General features: G+C 37.6%; 1 protein-coding gene across 1 annotated transcript in view; it reads right to left on the bottom strand.

Annotated features, from left to right (window-relative positions):
• The window catches only part of grid1b (glutamate receptor, ionotropic, delta 1b), a 414,521-nt gene extending 391,469 nt beyond the window's left edge, over positions 1-23,052 (bottom strand). Inside the window, 2 exon segments of the mRNA XM_065242651.2 lie at positions 17,877-18,032; positions 20,364-23,052. Coding sequence (XP_065098723.1) covers positions 17,877-18,032; positions 20,364-20,442 — 235 coding nt within the window. The 5' untranslated portion in view covers positions 20,443-23,052.
• Between the last annotated feature and the right edge of the window lie 242 nt (positions 23,053-23,294).

Genomic DNA, 23,294 nt, shown 5'->3' with positions numbered 1-23,294 from the left:
GTCTGTCGAGATGGTGGGCGAGTCTCTCCACTGTCATTTAAACGCGAGCGGGAGTAATGATGAGTTTATATGGACGCAAACTAATATTATGTCAGAGTCCGCTACTGATAAACACGCAATTGATAAAATAGAATCGCACAAATTTCACACGCTTGCAAAATGAAACTGAGGAGATCAGCGGCTTTAGTTTTATCAATGAAAGTCTGAAAAAATACTGCTGTTCACCGTATGTTCGCGCCAGAAGTCAGAAAAGACGTAAAACATTGTGTTTAGTACCTCAGATTAGATAAATGGGCAGAGGGAATGCGGTCACGTGTGGCTGTTCGAACACATTCAATCACATGTGCGTTTACACTACAAAAGCAATCCGAACGAAAGGGGTTTCGACTACCTCTGAATGTGGTTGAAAGAGGTCAAGAGTGGACGAGCTCAAAACATTTTGAACACTATTTACACCTGGCATTAACGTCGTCCACTTGTGATCCGATCTATGAAAACGCATGTTAATGCCAAGTGTAAACAGCCTCATAAATTATGAACTTTTTATAACTGTTCAAGATACAATATTCAAACTTTTATTTATAACATGAAAAATACTAAAATTAATGACTTTATTGACACTACGTTTTATTATTTTGCAAATAATACTGAATTGATTTGGTTATTATGGTACTGTACATTGATTTCAACGTTTTTATGCTGAATTTTGACATAAATGTGTCATACATCACTGAAAACAGGAGAATCTCAGCTTTAACACGGTAAATGGCAATGGCACATATACATCTAAATTAGGTTTCAATTGTGTTGCAGCTTTAAAAACTGGAATTTCCCAAAAACATGATTTGAGATTGAAATTCATCAAATATTTGACATGGCCTTCAGTCAATATTAAAGATATATTAAGGTGATATTTTAACCAAATGTTCTTTATAAAAAATTATTTTATGTAAAAGACAGTAAGCTGGGTTTTTCAAATGCAGGGTCATAAATTTGCAACGCCTCCAGGAAATTATTTTAGTCATGCAAGACCAAAGTCCTGTCTAATTAAACAAGGAAAGACGGATATCTCTAAAATCATATGATGAAACGACAAATAAACAACATATTTCTGACTAACAATTAAACTTCAAGGAGAGATTTCCTGCACAGGGCTTATCCAAGTCCCAGACTCAAATGCATGTTTGAGCTGCCTTAATATAAAAACATATTGCACTGACATTTCTTAACATATATCAGTGCTTTTGTTTTGTCTCAAGATGCACACCAGTAATGAGTTTTGTAAGCTATGTTTGTAAAAACTGCTTAAATGTCATAATATAACTAAGGCCTGGTCTTGGATTAATCTAAAATCTCTCTGGGAAACCGCCCCCCAAGGGTTTTTGTTATAAAAATACTTTATTCCACAATGCCTTGTGTGAAGTCTTGCTTTAATGCTTATTAAAACTGATCATATTGGATATTGCCTCAAAAGAGACACAGATGGACATCAAATGACCACATAGCAGGGAGTTATTAAGTTACTTAAGTTCAAAGCTTATTTTTAATATCTGGTCATACTAATAATACTGCTGTCAACCGCTCAATTATTTATTAAAGCAAAAACTTGTCCAATCCAATGGCCAAAGGTTGTCTTATTTCAAAAAGCTACAATCTTTTTAAATGAAGATGATTAAAAAGGCCACTGGTTTGTGTTTGTCTGGTTGAAGATCAGTTTGCTAATATACAGTTTGCGAGTGTGTAATCAGCGGAGGGTGAAGTCCCCGCAGCACCAAAACATTATCACGACTTTAAAGAGCTCGTTTTCATCATCAAATCAAGAGAGACATCTTAAATGACTTAGCATTAGGCATTCTGTTATGCTAATCGGCACAATTAGCATAAACAGGAGAGAAAAGAAGAACAAACTTCTAGGGAGCACAAAATGGTACGAAAATGATGCGGGGATTAGTAAAAAAATTATTATAAATCATTCAACATCATGCTTGCACTTAATGCTGTGGATAGCTTATGCGCTTTCTGAACTTTGGGTTGCTCTTTCAATTTTATCTGTGACCCCACTTATAATTCATGTCATTTTTACTGCCAAGATTGTACCAAGATTGCGCTGGAGCGCTCACTAAAAGCTTAGTATACAGAGGTAATAACACCCTGCTGATATGATAAGACAATCGGCACTAAATTGCACATTTTAATGGTGAGGTCATGTACCCCATAATTGAAGGCGTTCTTACCACCAACAGAGAAGGGTATTCTTAACCACTCTGTCATGCAGCCTTTAGGACAACACTGTTGTTGTACCTTGCAGATTTTCTCTCATAATGAATTTATAAAGATAATAGAAACAAAATGACCAAAAATTGGCATGTCTTCCCAACACCAGAGCAGTCCCAAAAGCAAAAATATTCTGCACCCTGAAAAGATAACACAATCCCAGAAGCCACTTTGAATTGTCAACTTAAAAAAGTCTGTTTTGGTCAATCCCAGAAAGTATTGATAAATGCTTGTCTAATTTAACAAAGACTCAATATTTGAGTGCACTGTGCTCATGCCTAAAGTTTAAATACCAATTTGTGTGCCACACAGAGTAGCTATGTAAAGTTTTTTTTAAATCAATTACTTGGTAGGATCCATATCAGTTAGGGTGATGCCTCAGAAGACAGGTGTCTAGAGAGTAGACAGTAATGCTCAATGCTCGTGACAGGAACTGATAGTGGGAAGTCTGCAATTCTTGCAGAATGCACAAATATACAATTTTATTTCTAATAAACTTACCATACATATACTGTAAATTAAAGGGGACAGAGAATGAAAAACCATTTTTACCTTGTCTTTGTTGAATAATGGTAGTCTACCCGCATTCACGAACATACAAAAAGTGCTAAACATGCTAAACATTTCAGTCTCATAGAAATTCCTCTTTTAGAAATGTCAGCCAGAAAACGGCCCAATTTGAAAAACTGATGCTTATGACATCACAGGCATCTCACTGCCCCTCCACTTTAAAATAATTGTCTACATTTTTTGAGTGGCAGCAAGGTCAGCCAATCAGTAATGAGATTGCAAGTTAAGCCAGTAGGGGGAGCCAAATAGGTGCAAAACCACTTGTTTAAAATCACCCACCCTAATAGAGCTATCTGAGAGAGGTTTTTAAGAAGATTCTAATGCATTACAGACCCAAACAAAAATATTTTGTCTACATGTCACATCACAGAACAAGGATAAATACCCCGTTCAATCATTCTATGTCACCTTTAAATATCGTAAAAAATGGTCAAATGACTGTCAGGAGCCAAACAAAAACTGTAAAATGTAATTAAAATTTCTAATTTTATACAGTATAAAAACATAATTTTACATATTTTTATTTAAAAGTTCTAGAGCCAAAATCTAGTAATTTACATATTTTCCCAAGATTATTTTGATCAAACACCTTCAATAAAGTGACCAATTAAAGAAAAAGTGAAAGAGACATGATTGTCTCTGCATTCTACCCATCCACTGCAAGTCATGAACACACAAAACCACACACAGACACAAATACTGGGCAACTATCACTGAGAATTGAACAATAACCTCTGAGTTACAAACAAGTCTGACTCTCTAAACACTAGGCCACGATGCTTGGTCTGTGAATCCCAGTCACTTTTATCTCCAGTCTACAGTATGTGAGCTATATTTATAGGCTTCTTGATGCCATGTCTTGACATTTTATATGGTGTATAATGCACATTTATTGTGCACTGATAACATGAACAAAACATTTAGCTTGCATATTACTTGCAATATGACAATCTAACAGTATGAGAATGGTGCTGCTGTCACTGTGATCATCGTGTGATCTCAAGTTTTTTTTCTGGGTTTTGCACCTTTCTGTTGATTAAGTTTGGTTGTGTCAGGTATTTCATGTTAAATTGTTAGTATGGTCATGTACTTTTAATATAACCCACTACACTTTAAATTACAGATTTTTATTGTAAATCTCGATGAATTTGTATAATATAGTATTTTCCGGCATAAAAACATTTATTTTGTCATTAAGGACATAATATAAAATAACAGTCAAGCTAATGGAAAAATAATGTTTGTAAGTTTACAGAGTTTTAATTATAATTTTTAAATAATAGTAAACCATTGTAAAACATTTTGAGTCATTTGTAGTAAAATCGGATCTTTTAATCAGTCTATGCCTACTTCATACTATATATTAATACATATGTAATTTTACAGGAAAATTGAACAGTAGTCATTGACACTCACGGCATAGTTAAAGCGTCCATGCTGTTTCTGCAAATCTGATGTTAAACTGGAGTACCTATAGAGTAGTATTACATCCTTCATATCTCCGAAGAGTCTTTCGTTTGATCAGATTTATAAAAGACTAGATTAGTGTTACGAACGACGGGACGTGCGAGTTACGAGTCAACACTTTATACAACAGTGACTGGATAACTTATGATTCACTACATGTTTGTGTTGTTTAAATAATATGCACTTACGGATCAATTTCCAACATACAGTAATGCAGAAGTCTTACTTACTGCATGCAACTCATCATGACCCGGCTGGAACTTTAAAATGAAATCCAGCGTTAAACAAACACACGCCAAACTCCACTGCTATCCCGCATAAACAAACTTCATCCATTGTTTCCATAATACTGGCCTAACTCCTTACATTCAAAAACACACTTCTTCTTTCATGCCATTGTTGAGTTTGATATAAAACAAAGCTGTTGCGTGAAGTGATGCCTGTAACTTAGCCTGTAACTCAGCTCTCGCTCTCCTGCTGATTGACGTGTGGATGGGGTTTTTTTGGGGAAGTGCCCATAAAAAGAAGTGTTACATATAGCGTTCCCCTAAAACGTCAGCAGTTCCTGTAATTTGAAAAAACTTGTACAAACCCTCGCGAAGTTCATTCGGCACAGAAATACTCTTTTTTTGACACAATGTTTAGCATGAGGAAACAAAACTTAAACAGTGTTTATAAGTCAAAATGCATAAAATACCATTGAACCACCCCCCCACAACTATTTGTAATCACTTTTTACAGTAAAAACACAGTAAATAGATTGGCACCAGCTTCTGCCAATCCAGTTATTTAGTGCCATGATATTCCGTAAAAACTGATTTACAATTCATTATTTCAATCCTGCTTCCAGGCCTGCTAGTAAAATAAGTCCTAAGAGGTCAAACTGTTAAGCTAGATGGCAAAGATCTTAGTTAACACAGCTCATCAGACTATGATATAAATGCACGGCCCTTGCGGGAAAAATATTTATCATTGCTAATTAGGTTAGCAGGAGGAGTCTTAGCGTGGGTGACTAAATATTCTCATTCAGGGAATTACCAAGGGGCATGGTACTGTAACAACAACTCTGCAGGATACAGGGATTTTCACACTATATACTGTACTGTAATTCCGATGTGATTAAATGTCTCATTAATGTCATGCAGAGTTTCAGCAGTTTTCCTATGGGCCGCACATCACTGACCTGACAGCAATGTAAATGATTTGTGCATCCGACACAGTATGACATCCCATAGTGAAAGATCAAGCACATAGTATAGACTGTCGCACTATTGATGTAACACAAAAGTGGAATGATTCACTCAGACGGTAGACAAATATATCACAATATTGTTGTTATTTAGCTTTACCAAGTGATATCTCTAAACAAACATGCATAAACCAAACACAATATATAACAATACGTTGCATATATTAATAAGCTCAGTACAAATATCACAACAGAGTGGCACTTGTCAATGAATATGAATATAAGCTATCTCAGTATATATTGTAGAGCAATAAATTGACATTATTATTATTTCCATTTCACATTAAGACAGCCATCAACCTTACATTTGAATATAATAAATGAAATGGGTAAAATGTTTCATAAATTCAAGCAACAGCTCTTGTTGAGAATCGTGAAGAATTGTTGATTTAGCGCAACAGAAAGGCTTTCCAGAAAGGCTATAAGTCAAATTCTCATACACTCTCTGTCACTTTTTCATAACGTGTCTCTACACATCACTGTCTGTGTCCTTCACCAAATTATACCAGACAAGCCTTCTGCTTTGACAGACGCTAAGATCTAAATGTGCAACAATCATAAACAGTGAGTACAAAAGCCTTTGAGTATTTTTAAGCAGGGTGTAGAATCTGTAGTGATCATGTGATAGACGTCATTACTATTAATATAGATATCATGCGTTATTTTTATAATTATTATTATGGGGTTTTTTGTCACTTTTTGTTAAGTGCACAAGTCTATGCCATTGTTTTGTGAGTAGTTTACTGTATATTGTCAAGCTCAGGCATTAGACTTCCCCAAAAAGCCAATAATGGTAATATGTTGGTCTCTGTAATGTAATGCAGTTTCAGAATAGATTATCTGCACAGTGCCTGGATTATTTGGATTTATATATAATACATGGCTTTAAAGGGATGGTTGCTAGCAGCTATGAGTCTATATCATCTAAACTGCAAATGATAGAAAATCATTGACAGACACTAGGACTAATGCACTCTTGCACTGAGGGTCACATAGGATTCAAACACTTCCACGATGTTGATGTAAAATTTCTGTGTTTTTGGGGGTTATATGGAGAATATTAATTGTTTCTTAAAAAAGGAAAAAACAGCTGCCCGCAAAACACTCATTTCGGGAAGAGCGTGATTTTGCTGTGAGTAGAACCAGGTGTCCCTTAGGGGTGATGAGAGTTGATTTTTTAGTGTGTTTAGTAGAATCGTACATCATCAGGAAGAGATTCTCAATAAAAGCTATGGTCCCTCTGAGACCCTTTGCCCTGACAGGTACTTCAGGAAGGACCAAACTATCCTTTCCCTGTGGTCTTTTAAGTGCACTCACAAGAAGACACGGAAATCCTCAGAACGCTGAAACAAATGTCTACAAGAATGTTTTTTATGTTTATTTTCAAAGAACATTTATTTAAAATGGCTCCAGTTCCAGGACAAACTTCAAGTTAAATCCAAGATAGGGCTTTTTATTACTTCCTGTGAGCTTGGTAATCTGTTGTTATTACCTGTCTCTGTATTACTTCCCTACTGTATCTGACAAACACCTGCAAAGTCAAAATGTCATAGAGACATACAGGACACTGAATGCATTATATAATTAAAATGAAAATAGTTTACTGTCGTAGTACTAGTAGTAATTATTAATTAATGAAGTTATGCATTAAAAGGGCGGTGCATGATTTTGGATAAGGGAGTTGGGCAGACTACCAAAACACACTTGTAGCTAATCAGCATTAAGGGGCGTGTCTACTAACCGACATCGTTGCCTGGGTTGCGTATGTGTGGGGTGGGTCTATCAAAAGAAGGTCCAGATTCTATTTGGGGTAGGGGCATATTAAGTGATTTCAAATGTCAACATTGGCTTTCAGAGATCATGCACCCCGCCTTTAAAAAAAAGGCTTGTATCGTATTTTTGTTGCTGCAGTTTTATAAAAACAATACAGTTGAGTTTTCCTTAATCTCTATTGGCTTTTGTTCAGGAAAGAGCTTCATAGAAAAGACTCTTATTGCAAAGAAAAATGGCCATTTCAGAGTTTGCGTTTATTTACTGTAGATAGTGTAGACATTCTGACATAATTAGCCGTAGAAATGATATGCATGCAAACAAATATTAATTATAAATACAGATACACTGATCTGTATCGCAATGTTGTGAGTCAGAGTCACAATATGAATATAACAATGAATCTGCATTACCACTGTAAAGCCAACCTCTTGTGGTTTATTACAGTGGTTGTTCACTTATTATAAACTGAAATAAGACCTATTGCAATAAATTTTTGCAATAGCCTAAACTCAGCTACTGCTATATCCAGATATGTATGCCATTATAAAATATCATTGGTCGTTTCTTGAGAAATATAGCTAGGGTGGAAGTAAGAGCTAACGTTAAGCTGTAAATCAGACACAGTGTTTGTTTTAAACAGGTACAGATATGATACAGTTCTTATCTCGGACACAGCAAAAGGAAAAGGAGTTGCTTTCAGTGACATCATAGGCTGATCCGATTTTTCATCCGCAAAATACTGTATCTGTAGCTTTCTTGATAAACCGCTGCATTGTTGTGAAGTGAAGCTCAGAGGTTATCAGCTTAAATCCAAGTCTACCCCAAGAATATAAACTGCAATAACATCAAAATGTATATTCACAAACAGTATTTGTAGCAAGCCTGCTAAATGTGACCGTGTCTGCATTGCTGTATCTGAACGGCTTTGACGCATTAGCTGTCACTCATGTGCATGTTTGATTTAAGGATCCTCTCAGGTGGCATCCCCCACCAGTATCTCACGACACGCCGTCTCTCCTGGAAGCCATTATAGCGCCTTACTGCATGCAGAGCGCATTTTAATCAGAGCTTACATTACTGTAGATGCAGCTGCAGTGGTAACCAGGAAAAGTTGTTTGGCAAATTAATTATCCCGGGAACTCGGCTTGGAAGCACTGGGCCAGCTAATGGATGAAGCCGAGGCACAGTCACGGCAGTATATCTCCCTTCAGATAGGACTAGGTCTGCACTTTCAGATGTTTATCCCTTCCTCAGCTGTGCTTCTGGCTGTTTAAACTGTAGTCGCTGTACATGAATCAGTAAAGCAGCCGCGGCCTGATTAATTCCCCCGCATTGTTTCCTCTCTCATACAATGGACATCCTTCATGAAAACTGTCAGCCAGTGCCGACTGTAACAATGCAGGGACACCGCTCGATTGCCCAGGAGAGAGAGCTCAATCTCCTGATGTTGTGATCTTGTGCGTCTGCATTTCTGCTGTTATTTGATGTGCAGAGAGAACAAAAGAACAGGATGATGGTTGGCACATATTAGGGCTGTTGAATATAATCGGTTTTACGATGCATTGCGATGCTAATGTGAACGATTCCTGTAGTGATGCATAAAATCAAATAATCGATTAAAAAAGCAGTGCTCCCCTGCGTCTCTCTCTCTCTCTCTCTCTCTCTCTCTCTCTCTCTCTCTCTCTCTCTCTCTCTCTCTCTCTCTCCCTCCCTTTCTTTCTTATTTTATGAGAGAATATTAAGTTAACTGTTTTAACTTCGAGTTTTAATGCGGGGCTTTGACAAGAAAGACAACAGTAAAAGTATGAGGGAGACAGACTTTGTCTAAACTGTAAATAATTAATACAATGACACCAGTTGGTCCATGCTCGAAAAACAATGCATTTACATAATTTAAGAGGTATCATAATACTATGTGCTGTATTATGAAACCTTACCTTGCGAATGCTGCTTCATTTTCTGCATTCAGTCATGTGAACTGAATAAAACGTCTGTGCTTTTTCTCTTCTCTGCATTTTTTAAACACACGAGTAGCAGTCCATCAGTTTTACATAGTTTTACAGTGTTTTATCCACGTGTCTTTAGCTGAGGCAACGATAAGTGGCTCAGTGTTGAAACTGTCCTCTCACTGACAATTTTGGCCATAGCACTAGGCAGCTTATGCTCACAAAGCGAGAGAATACAGTGAAATGAATACACAGATGCAGTGTGTGTGAAATGGGCCTCGCGTATCTCTGCAATCTGTTACTGTCTGTCTGTTCAAAATTTACTGAGATTTCAACATACAGTAGAGGCAGCACTGGTCTGTAATTTGGCCTGAATGTCACAACTATTAGCTCTTATCTTCATCCTCACAGTCAAACCCTCTTGACTATTCATTTAAAATGTGGCTGTTTAACCCTTTGGGGTCTAAAGGCTTGGGTGTACTTCACATTCCGGTTCCATCTCAATTAGATTTTGTTGACTAGAATTTTTTTCTACAAAACTATGAAATGATGAAAACCATCATGTCTGCTAACTTTTTGTAATTCACAGTATTAGGAAGACTAACAGAAGAGTAATGGTAATTGGTAACACTTTACAATAAGGTTGCATTAGTAAATATTAGTAAATTGGACAAAAGCGTCAGCTAAAATGATTAAATGTAGTAAATGCATGAACTTACATGGACTAATATGAACAATATTTTTTTCAGCATGTATTAGGGATGGGTACCGACCTCAATACTTTTATAGGCACCGACCGAATTGCGTCGGTACTACCCAGTATCGATTCACATAAAATCAATCGGTGCTCAATTTCGGTACCTGAGAGAACATGTCAGCGCGCCGTGTGAGTCTGGTACGTAGCGAAAGCGTGTGCGCGCGCGCGAGAGAGATCGTGTGGTAAGTGACACCCCTTTGCAACTTGTTTAATGGCTAACAGAAAGCGATCTAACATGTGGTTAAATTTCACAAAGGATGATGCAGACAATGCTACCTGTAATATTTGTAACAGTAAGTGCAAGGCAAGCAGTGGTAATACATCCAACCTGAGGAAGCACTTATTTAAACACAGTGTGTATTTCAAAGCACAGCTTATTAAGCTTATATAAAAGCTTATTAAGATGCGTTTTCGTCGATCGGATCACTAGTGGACGAGAGAGACCTGGTATTTAGCAACACCAATCCGTCTCTTTTGTCCACTTTCGATCGCTTCTGTCCTGATTACTTTGAGTGGTGGTCCGTGGAGACCGCGGGGAAGTCCCTTTGCTTTCGTTTTAACACAAGCTGGAGTAATTACGGGTTTAAATGGACGCGAACTAATACTATGCTTGTGTTTTAAGTAAACATGCTGCACAGTGTTTTGTACATGAATATGTTGGAGCTTTCTCAGATTTTTCAGCACAATTAATGAAATAAGATCACACAACTTTCACGCGCTCGCGAAATGAAACTGCGGAGATCAGCCGCTTTTAGCTTTATCAATGAAAGCCTAAAGACTGTGTGTTCACGCTAAAAGTCTGAAATGACGTAAAACTTTGTGCTCAGCCTCAGTACCTCAGATTAGATAAATAGGAGGAGAGAAGGCGGTCCGTGTGAACACATTCAACCACATGCGGACCAAATGCCAATGCTGGCCAGATTGGCAAAAAAGTATCTCTGTGTCCAGTCCTCTTCTACATCCTCAGAGCGAGTGTTCTCTACCGCTCTGTCATGGCTTTTACCTGAGAACGTTGACATGCTGATTTTTCTAAAAATCAACTGCTAGTATTGTTTTCTACATAAAAGTTTACTTTTATGTTGCTTTTAGGACGTTTATGTTCATTGATCATTTGTCTTACTTATATATTTTATTTATTTATTTTATTTATATGTAAGACATATGCCCTGGATGTTATAGGGATGTTTTTTTTTTAAAGATTGTGTGTATTATTAAACATTTAGAAATAAATAACAAAATGTTGAAAATGTCCACTGAAAGTCACTTAAGTCAGAGTAAAGTACCGAAAAAGGTACCGCTGGGTACCGGTATCGAATTCCAGGTACCGGCATCGGAACCGGTACCGGTAAAAATGTGAAAGGTACCCAACCCTAGCATGTATTAATTCTTGTTAACTCTTTCCCCACCATTGATGAGTTGAGTTATCTCGTCAATTAAAAGAAAACGCTTCCCAGCCAATTAAGAGTTTTAACGGCAATCCATATTTTTCATATTGGTGTTTTTAAAGAAACCTACACATGTTTGAGAGGTGATCAAGAGAACAAATAAATATAGGATGAAACTGTTTATTTTTGTTTAAAAGCAGAGGGTCTGCTCTTTCATTTGAAATATTGTGTGTTTATATATTTAAAAGTGCAGTGCGTACATTTTAGCAGCACCTAGTGGTGAGGTTGCAAATTGCAACCAACGGCTCAGTCCACTGCTCACCACTCGCTTTTAAAATGCATAGAGAAGCTACAGTAGCCGCCACTGGAAAAACATGTTATCGACGGAGACAACTTAGTAAAAAAGTTTGTCTGCTAAGGGCTTTTATAAAAACATGGCGGCACAATATGGCAACTTCCACATAAGGGGACCCTCGGTGTATGTAGATAAAAACGTCTCATTCTAAGGTAATAAAAACATAACGGTTCATTATAAAAAGGTCTTTATACACCCCTGATAATATATTTTTGTATATTATATTTTTTTGTCAAGAGATCTTTTAAAAAATGACACACTGCATCTTTAAAGAAGAACATTTTCTGCAAAAAAAAAAAAAAAAAATGCTGGTGCTGGCTGGCAACTTAAAAAATAAAACGCTGTTGGGGAAGAGTTAAAGAGCCCATATTATGCAAAATCCACTTTTACAAGGTGTTTTGCTATTAATGTGTGTTGGCAGTGTCTGAACACAACAACCCTACAATGAAAAAAGTCCACCAACTCCTTTTTAATCCCCGTTAAACCAAAGCGGTCTCATTAGACATTCTCTTGTTAATGTGATGTCACACAAACAAAGCCCCGCAAGCGGCCACTAACTGACAGGTTAAGTTTTACCCAAAAGCTTTTCTAAATGTGTTTGTTAGCAGATTGTGGCACTAATGTGGCTAAAGATACTATTGTCTCAGACTGTATTCAGAGAAATCAGATCTATTTTTAACCAAAAGCAGTAGCTCATTTGCATTTAAAAGGTACACACAGTGCAAAACAGTGCTTTTTTGCTCCCACCCAAATAGGGGCATTTTTGACAAACTATAACAAATGATCTTTGAGGTATTTTCAACTGAATAGATATATTCTAGGCATACCCAAGACTTATATTACATCTTCGGGGAAAAATAGGCACAAATGTGCCCATTAACAATTACAACGCTTGGATTTATAAATATATTAGTAAATGCCTATATTAACATGAACTAAAATTAATAAATGCTGTAAAAGTATTGTTCAATGTTGGTTCATGTTAGCTAATGCTTCAAGTATTTAACAAATACAACCTTATTGTAAGTGTTACCCTTCTGTATAACCTTAGTGGTTGGTCTATGTGGAGAGCTTTTCAGAATGTGTTAATTGGGCCAACACAGATCTGAGCCACTAATAAAAGCATTTTGTATTTGCAAATGATATACAAACTCTAATTACATTCCAGTGTGAATAACGCAGTTAAGCGTAACACTTTCTACATGGGCAGGGCACCATCCAGGGTGGACAAAGATGTTGTTTTTACAAAAACACTGTGCAATTTGGCAATCAAACGGCTGGCCTGGGTAACAAGGTAATTAGCCTTATTTATCTGTCTTTGTCGAAAGTGTATTTAAGGTCCCAAACAGGGTAATTTAGTTCAGGACCTAATCACAGAATCAGGGAACCTCAGTAAGCCACACTGAGGAAAAAAAGCCTGAAGCTATCCAGAGGCATTCAGTCAATGAAAACTTATGATCAATGGAGGACTGGTGATCTGCCCACATAGCCCAAAATAAGGTCCAATGTGTTAGTGTGTCTTGAGTGCATGTGGGTTGTTGATGTTTGTGCGTAAATACACACTTCTTTTCTATGCATCCCACACGCTCGGGGCCGACGCCGGCACACCAAACTTTATATATGTGGGTCACATATATACTTGAACTGCTCAAACCTCCAGCATTTGCATCTAGTAATGGACACGGATTCAAGAACCTCAGCAGCATCCAAATAAATGCTATTCGTGCAAGCATCTACATCCTATCTTATGTATTAAGGATCATAACTGTGCTTTACTTCGGCGTGTTCATTGTTGAGGGGAAAATTGCTCATGTACACAATGTATATTTGTGTGTCATTATCTTTGTAAAGACCAAATATCTGGATTTATACAAATCAAACTGGTGCTCACGAAGCACATTTTATCTTGTACATTCTTATCTAAGTGTTGCTCAGTGGGTTAAAGACGTGCTTTTAACATCGTTTATGACAACATAATCAGCATGAATCTGGCATTGGCCGATCTGGCTTTTATTCCTAACCCAGATCACCAGCTGCGAAGCACTGCTGATGTTGCACAGCATGTGGCAAAGCATTTACAAGTAAATCTGACTTACCGACTAGTTAACCGGTCAACTACTTTTGTGGATGAACAGTCATTAATAAAAATAAATAAACAAATGAAAAAAAAGCTAAGGCAGTGTTAAAAAACAATTAAGGTACACTCTTAAAATGCAAGGATATTAGGACACATTAAATCAGTAGACGTATGAATCCATACTTCAACTTTTCTTCCAGTATGAGTGATATGACAATTTGTTACTTTCACATATTTAAAATCTCATTATGTCTCATTATCAGGAAAGAAGAAATGAATGGTTAACTAACGAAAGAAACAAAATTATTTAAAGGAGCTTGGATGTATCACACTTCTTGTGTGTGAGCATGTAGTTTACTGTAGGTGAAGCTCCAAATCTTTCCTGACATCTCAAATACGCTAAAAGATCTTGCGTGGTTCATCTGCGTGAGTTTTATTACTACTCCATTTGTTTCAGCTGCATATTTTGCACACAGAGCCGAGCATAAAAGCCTGAGGACACAGCTTGAAAACGTAAAATACAATATAATTTGTCAATTGCAAAGGAACACTCAGTAAGTAATAAACATTCGAACAGGGGCAAAGTATTAATCTAAGATCAACCTCTGGCAATAAAGTCGAGCAATAGGCTGATGTAATAAAGAGCTATTCACACGAAACTGCTGTATGCTGGATTTTAACCTTGCAGTCATTCCAGTAGACTATTTCATAATAGGATATTATAGGACATCACAGGCGTTAATATAACGTTATAGATTTATTATCAAGAATGACATTAAGTAAGTTCTTCTTCAAACTTCTTTAGGGTGAATCTTAGAAAAGTGTTTGCATTGTAACCTTTTCCCTTAAATTCCCCAAATGTAATGCTATTGATTGTTTCATTCCTTATTATTACTTAAGGGTACAGCTAACATTGACAATGAGCACTATATGTTCAGTGCATTTAGTATTCTTTGTTAATGTAAAGCATGATTGATACTTCTGTGTCGGACCTACGCTTTACTTTATACGCCGCAGGCTTCTCACCAGATTTCATTTCTGTGGCGTTGTCCGCATCAACATGCAGAAGATAAAGAAGAGACAACTTGTTGTGTACATTGTTGGGAAAGCATCATCAGTGATGGTGGATCGCTCCTCAAATTGATCTTTGTTTTTACTGTTGGTATTGAAAATATGCTGAAGAAAATGCAATGCTATATATCGCCGATTTTTTTGACCTGAGAGAGGGGTTCTAATAGACCAACCACAGCACTTGCAATCGCGAAGAAATTGTTGCATTGTTACGTTTTTGAGAAGGTGCGCATGAGGCTATAGCTTGGGATACATGATTGTGTATAGGCTACACCATACAGTCGAAACAAATACTATAAATCGGGGTTAAGATAATACAAATTAAATAGTTTTTTGCTCAATTAAAGTAACTATCTCAGCTTTTTATTTTTAAAGAAACCTACCCATATTTGAGAGGTGATAAAAGAGAACAAATAAAGATAGGATGAAACATTGTTGTTTTTTTAAACAGATGCTCTAAAAGGCAATAAAAGGGTTGGGCTTATGCGTCATGATAAAAATTTTAATATTTTTATTTAAAACACTCAAATAAAACTTAATTTTGAAGAAACTATGACAGAAAATGAACAAATACTTGATTAGTAATGAATTAAATGTTTTTAACAGATACCTCAAACAGGAATAGCTGCGCGATGAAGTAAAACTAAAGGGTTAATAAACACAAACTTAAGCAGATGTTTTAAATCGTCTGGCGAACGATGATAGATGGCGCAAAAATTTTAAAACTGATTATTTCCCACTATAAATTACATTATCTTAAAGGAGTGTAACTACTGTAGCATGTAAATAATGCACATGAATAACGTGAGCAAGAGCGCTCAACAATTATTCTTAATCAACAGGCACGTGAAACCTAGCTAGCAGGTTGCTCAAACAACAAAATCACCAGCTAACTTACTTTAAATTTGTATAGACTAATACAATAACAGGCTTAAATAAACCCAAAACATAAGTCCACTTACAGTTCTCACGGAAACGCATTTTATCAACTGGCTATCCTCCAGACATGACAGACCATGTCTTTATCTCATTTCGCCCGTGTTTTTTTTTTTTTTTTTGGATGACCTAGTTAAGGCGGCAAGGTTTCCCAGCTTAGTCGGGCCCCCCGAACTGAAAAATGCTGCGGGAAACCCTGTAGCTCATGTAAAAGTCGAAATGAAATTGAAATGAAAAACTGTAATTTGTTTTTGTTACAAATGACTTATCTGTGAGCTGTATTATTATTTTTTTATTCATGTGCCCTCATAATCTTTCATCAAAAACGCAAATCTCCTCCCCTCCTTGAAACAATCTCTCTTTACTTCCGGTCATATGGTATAGCAGGTTGGCAGGCCCAGGAAAAGATTGCACTGATTACCAACTTCAAACGATCCAATCAATTCTAGATGGATGAATTCAAGTCAATCATTTTAAAAGCTGTTTTACTCACCTATACATTACCACAGGGCAAATAAGACAATTGCTACTTCCGTTTCATGTCGACTTTAAAAAATGCGACCTTACTGCAATGTGTTACACATATTTTGTTAAAAATTTCATCATGGATTAAATGCAGTACAAGCTACCATGACATACACATTATTTCTTTTACTTTAATAAGATATCTGAAATATGACCAGGACATTGTTCTGACAGGTTTTGACCTAAAAAAGTCCCTCTACTGCCAAACAAAAATGACCCTGTGTGCTTGCCCCCGGAACAACTCAGCACACAATGTTGGCCACTGTTACCACTCTAAGATGAACTGCGGTCATTAAAAGGAAACCCACTGGTTAACTTGAATAGCTTGGAATCCATTCGCTGTGCCAAAACCAACAGGGCATTCAGTCAATACAGCACAGTATCACTATGCTAAGATATTTACTCACAGCTGCCTTACATTTCAACCACTGATAAAACAACCAAAGTGGAGCTTACACAATATAGCATGATGACAGACATCTTGATTTGAAAAGTGGCCAATCAGACATCTTGGTTTGAAAAAAAGGAAGATAATGTAAAATAAAATTAGTGCTTGCTATTTGTGTTCACTCAAGAAAAGTCTACGTAAAACAACTTATAACTCTGTGAAACATCTGTAGTTCATTGGGTTAAATTATTTCTGTGAATATGTAAAACTCAAACACTAAAACTATATTGTCTGTGAGCTACTTTAAAACCTTGATGTCTCCACTGCTTACGTTACGAAACAAGTCAGACATATGTTGTGCGATATAAGAAAAAAAAACACACCTGAACCCACCGATCACCCATCACAATGAATACAAGAAACTTTCAATAACAAAACAGTAAGCACTAGATGATTGGAGGCTAGTTGCCAAAGGTCCAGAATAGTGGAAGCAAGATTGCACTAGGTCTACATCAATCACTCATTTCGATTGATCCCCATCACATATTCTCTAAAACTAACACAGGATATTCTTATGGAGGATACTTTCTAACGGAAATAATCATTATCATCATCATCATCATCTTCTCCTTCAATCCCAGCATCATTAACTGCCATTAGCCCATTCAAAAAGAGACATTCTCTTTCTCCTTGCTTTTCAAAATGATCTTTTGGAGAGCTCGGGCTCCGGAGCACTCATCCTCAACTGCAATTATGTGGAAAATTGTTATCGAGTCCTGCTTGACTCAATACCTCCACCTACTGTAGGTAGCTCCTCTTTCACACAAGACACTGCTGGTCTGGACTGTGTGGGAGCTTGAGATGGAAAACCATGACATCTTTAAACAAATAAATGTACATTTTCAAAACATACACACACTCGGAGCAACAGCGGAAAGCTTGGGGACAGGCTTCATCTCAACAAAATTGATTTCTTGCAGTCAGCATGTTACACACTCGAGTTCTTATGCTGGCAGACAGCTCACATGTACATTTTTAAGCATGTACACACAGACATCAGAGAATAATGCAGTTCAAGAGTCATGAGACGATGATTCACTCACCTTCCTGTACTGCCTGAAAGGGGTTGTTGGGTTCGATATATTTTATAGAGTGGGTGATTTTCTCACTCTGCAAAATGTCATCGTTGAGGCTGAGGTCAGAGATCGCCAACTGAAACACCTCATCATCCCGCACAGCGTTCTCCTCAAAAATGGCACCTGTGGGCATGTGCAGATAGTTATCTTAGTGGAGCATGCAAAAAGTCAATTGATAGTTTGCATACAAGGCAACTCACTCAGCTCATCTACACAGTACAGGCTTAATGTTTTTATGCACCTTTGCAGAAATGCTTCCTAACCCCAACCACATTTCCGAAATTTTATGTCATACATAAATGACAAAAGTGTCCACATTTGGACTGCATCTATTCTTTTAACATTTGTGTTCTCAGCCTTGGCTTTCTTTCCAAAGAAGGTTAATATATTTATTCAAGAATTGTAAAGCTGAAGAGTTATCTTTCCTCTCTAAGCCTAATGTGCATATACGTCTTGTGCCACTATGATAACTGTTTAGGCATCCAATCAGAATGACACTGCAACATTGGACAACATTGGAGTTCATAAGGGCCCAGACTGTCTGTTTGACCAAGAAATGGAAGACTGGGTGTACACGGTTTTCTGTCTAATATAAAGCAATCTTTTAATTCAGTATGCCCACATATCATACACTTTGGCTATCATACTTTGAAATGGTATTTGCAATAATGGTATTGACAGGTCTCATTAATTTTTTTCCAAAATGCACCGCTATCTACTTGTGTTACAGGCAGCCAATAGGATGGGCAGGTAGACAGGTGGAATCTGGCTGATGCATCACTGCAGTGTTCATCTTATTTAGCAGAAATAGGGGTGTCGCATCTGCTCATTCCAGTTGCCAGTGAGAACAGCCCTGATCCACACTGCTTGTACTAGGCTTCCAATTACCAGTTTTGGATGGTCATTGCCTCTGTAAATCACAACACCATCCTGAAATCACTTCATGTCACCTTCTCCATTTAAGGGACGGACCTATTTTTCTTTTGCCCTCTGGAGCAGAATTTGGTCAGGATGATAACATGAGCTGATGTGACAAGTAGAAGTATTGGCCACTGGAGAGGCTGGCATTTGTTATGTGTCGTGCACCTGTGAGTCCTGACTATTACATTGCCACAGAGACAGCCTGGTCTTCACTTTAAGGTAAGGCTTGGATGAAACTCGTGGAGGGCCTCTCCACTGACTGGTGTTTGTGAAAGTTGATTTTGGTTTATCTAGAACTGTGCAAATGGTAAATTGCAGTATATGAAGACAAGCTTTTCAATTATGTGCATATGGGCTTTCAAATGACCCTTTTATATTGTATATTGTATCCAAACAAGTTAAAAACATCTCAAATTCAGTATATGAAAGTCAATATAGCGTATACATTCAAACCAGTTTTTCTTAAGTACAGTCTTGTTGTTATTTTACTTGTCAGCTAACTAGCCAACAAAAACAAATGATATAGACGATAGTTATTCTTATTTGTTAAACTAATTTTGGTTTAATATGTTAGATGTGATTATATACAGCAAACAACAATGCTCTTCATCTAGCCATGTTGGCTATGCAAAATGTGCCTATATATTTTTCAACTGCATCTATTTATTGAAAGTCAAGTTTTCTTGCTCAAATCACATTAGACTTTAAAAAAAAGTTTAGAGCAACTGTTGAATTCTTCATTGGCAAAAATTATGCATTCATTTCATTACCTGAATAATATATTTAAGTGAAACCTCTTGGGTGTTAATGTGCGTTTGTAAGAAATGAAATGCAAAGGTGCATTTTGAGTTCCTCATGCCAACTGAATGGGGTGCCAACCCCCTCCCCTCCATCACCCCTCTTCCTCATCTCTACTGCTGTTCTCGAGCAAAAATATTTCTTCCATCACGTTTTGGTAAGATAATCTGAATACAGATGGTGTCCGTTAGATGCATATGGGGTGGTTAAAATGACATTTACCGCCCGGGATATCTTAGAATAAGCTTTGTCCTCTTGTCATTTATTTACTTCGGCATCCTTTATTAAGATTTCCCTCACGTTCCATACAAAGTTCAATCTTATAGATGGGAGGGGGCAGAGCAACCCACACACATTGGCTTACTTTGCTTTATGACAGACACCTCCCGGTTTTCCAACTTCCCTAAAATGCCTGATTTACACAATGATGCTTTCCACATGAAAAAGCCACTAAAATCGGGATTAGATTAGACTTCATGCGCACCTGTCAATGCAAAGGATGTATCTCCAATCTGAACAAGAGAGACGTTATCATCACTTGTGGTCTGCTCAATTGATATTCAACCCGATGAGCGTGGCAAATTTCCAATGGTTATGTACAAAGGATATTTTAGACCAACCTTTAATAGCCACATTCACTTCCCCAGAGTCTTCATTATTGGTGGCGCATTCATCGTTAACAATTTGGTCTTAAAAAAAAGCTCAAATAATGCGTTTGAACAGCTCACTCCTTACCGATGTGAATGATGGAGTCCGCTGCCGCTGAACTGCACTGCAATATCCCAAAAGAAAGGCATATTATCAGCAAATCCATCTCCGGTTCTCTATAAAGCAGCTCATCCACACGATACTCAGATGTCCGTTAATTCCCAATGAGTGAGAAAAAGTACGTCAAAGGAAAACAAAATGCACCTGTGTCGAGGAAAAAAAGTGCGGCTGCGCTAAAGGAAAGCGCTCGCTTGAGGAATACTGTGTGGGAATACGGGGGGATTAGGAATGAGAAGGGCAGGGAAACGGTCGCCTGTTGGAGGGTAACGGTCGCTTCAGGATCCGGCGCGCTCTCTCCGCAGGTCTCGCTCTTGCGCGGCGCTCGCGGAGTCTGAGACACATCACAAACTCCAAACTGCGGAGGAGGGACACCCCCGCGCGCGCGCGCGCTCGCTCGAGAGCAAGGGAGAAAGCAGGCGCGAACGCGCGCGCTGAGAGATGGAATTCGGCGCGAAGCTGGATGAGAGGACTACACGTGAATGCGGCTACCGATGCGGACGTTTCAGTTATTGTGTGCCCTCTGTTTTTAACTGTGAGACGGTGCGCACGGGAGTCAGATCAAGCCTTCGATCGTAGCGTCGAGTTCGCCTGTATTTTCAGCGTCTCGCGTCATGCGCGTTGCGTTTGCGTGAAACGGCGTCAAGTTAAACAGTTGAAGTTTTCAAAACGCGTCTCGAGACCGTTCTGTTGCAAGCCACCGCTCTGCGCTTTGGCAACTTCTGGAACTCATAATATTTGCACAGATTTCAAAACGTGCCAAAATGGAAAACAATGTGAAGAGGAGACCGTTGGTAACTTTCTTTGAGGAGTCTTACTATGTGGTAAACGGTATATACTTGCGGTTAAACGATTCGACGGGGAGATTAAGTACAGTTGCAGTGACGGAGAGAAATGGTCATTCCCGCCACTTGCGCGGAAAGAAGTGGTCGCGAGACGGAAAGACGCCCTCAAGTCCAGTGGAAAACGAATTATCCAACCTGATCTCACAAATTTCCGTGAGTTCAGATATCGTGTTGCCGAGACGACCGTCCTGGTAAAGGGGTTTGTAACCTACAGATTTTTTTTTACTAGACATAGGACCATGTATACTGTAAATAATGTTTGACAGGTAACCGTATGTGCGGCATTTTGACTGAATCAATCTGACTACACTCAAAACAGATAAGAAACAGCTGCATTTTCACTTTTTGTATAACAACATAAATAATGTGGGCGACATGTGAAACAATATAACAACATGCACATTATTTTAATGTGTAGACTGTATGTTTATAAATCGAAATCATTGCCTTCAGTAACAAGTTGTCTGTTGTCTTGCGTTCTTGTGCTTGTTCTATACTTGATGATTTTATGTTTGTACCAAATTAAGTGTTTTCAACTTTTAGTCGTCAATATGTCATGACATTCACTACTTTTTTCTAAACGTGTTAGGGATCTTATTTGCATGGAGATAAAGAACTTCAGAGAAAGAAAATGATGAGCAGCGTTGGACTGACTTTAAACGTCCACATCAATGAATTATCCATCGACAGAAATAATATTCTTACTCTTACAATTAAAGGATATTTCTTGCGGTTGAATTCAAGAACAGAAATGTCCTTTAATTGTTTGGTTAAGTGTATTTGATGTCTTTCAGCACCACACACTGGTGGACAGCTCCCGTCAGCGTCATCGGCCACGAGCAGAATTACAGTGGATCATTGAACGAGCCATAAGCACCCTTTCTCTCTCAAATCGACATCTGCATCGACAACAGTTCTTCAATAATTCAACGGCTAGTTTCTAATGATTGTAAAACGTGATAATAAACAGCTTTCAAATCCATGACAGCATTCAAAATAGACAATATAAATCACTATCAAGCTCTCACTTGTATGAGTAGGCTAATGCTTGTTTTGACACATTTGTAAATCCCGATTTCAGTTAATCATCACTGCTTTTTTCCTTCTGTCATTCTGTTTTCATTGTTATAATGTTTTATAACATAATTGCAGAGAACGCCAAATGTGAGGTTTTTTAACATCTTGCTTAAAGAAACGAAATGGTTAATGCATACACATGTATATACTGCAGCAAATCACTGTGATGTTAAATATTCTACATAAAGCAGATCAGTGGCGTTATATAACATACTGTAGCAGATCAGTGTTGTTTGTGTCTGGCTGCGAGGTGGAAAATGCGTCCGTATTGGACCAATATAAGAAGTGGTTGATGCAGATTCCCAACCACTGACAGGTAGTGAGGTAATATTTGGTGATATTTTGGTAATACAATTTTGACATTACAATAGCCAGTAGAATTATTTTAAAAAAATGTAACAGTAAAGTCCCAGTACTGAAAGATGATGTGCAATGGTGGAAATTGCATCATATGAGTTGGATGCCCAAATGTGATAAAATATATAAGACTACAGATTTATAGATTGCTCGTGGAAACTTTAAATGTTTTATATTGTTTTATGTGGTTCAGCGCTGTTGTTGTGGCAGTGCATGCAACCTGTGATTAATGTATGGAGCAAGAATGCCTGTAATAGACCTCCTCGACTGAATAGACTTGCTAAGTGAATGTAACTAATAGCATTGATAAAGCAAATGCATAAGCCTGTTTAAGAATGGTTTATGTAAATTCATGTGCATGATCTAAATAAACTCCACTATTGAAGCAATTTTGCCTTGCAATTTGATTGTCTATGGTCTTTGAACATTTCTTTCTCTGCCTATTTCCCTTTCTGCATTATACTCATATAATTAGAGCCATGGACGATTACCAGTTGTGGCCAGGGACGACTGTAGGATCAAATGTCTATTTCAATTTAAAAAAATCTTTGAAATGTAAATATTCAGCTTGAGCTTTAAAAAAACACATAATAGCTGTAATAAAAGACAAAGCTCCACAATT

Source organism: Paramisgurnus dabryanus, chromosome 1, assembly GCF_030506205.2.
Source record: "Paramisgurnus dabryanus chromosome 1, PD_genome_1.1, whole genome shotgun sequence".
Classification (NCBI taxonomy): domain Eukaryota; kingdom Metazoa; phylum Chordata; class Actinopteri; order Cypriniformes; family Cobitidae; genus Paramisgurnus; species Paramisgurnus dabryanus.
This window is presented reverse-complemented; position numbering and strand designations above follow the sequence as displayed.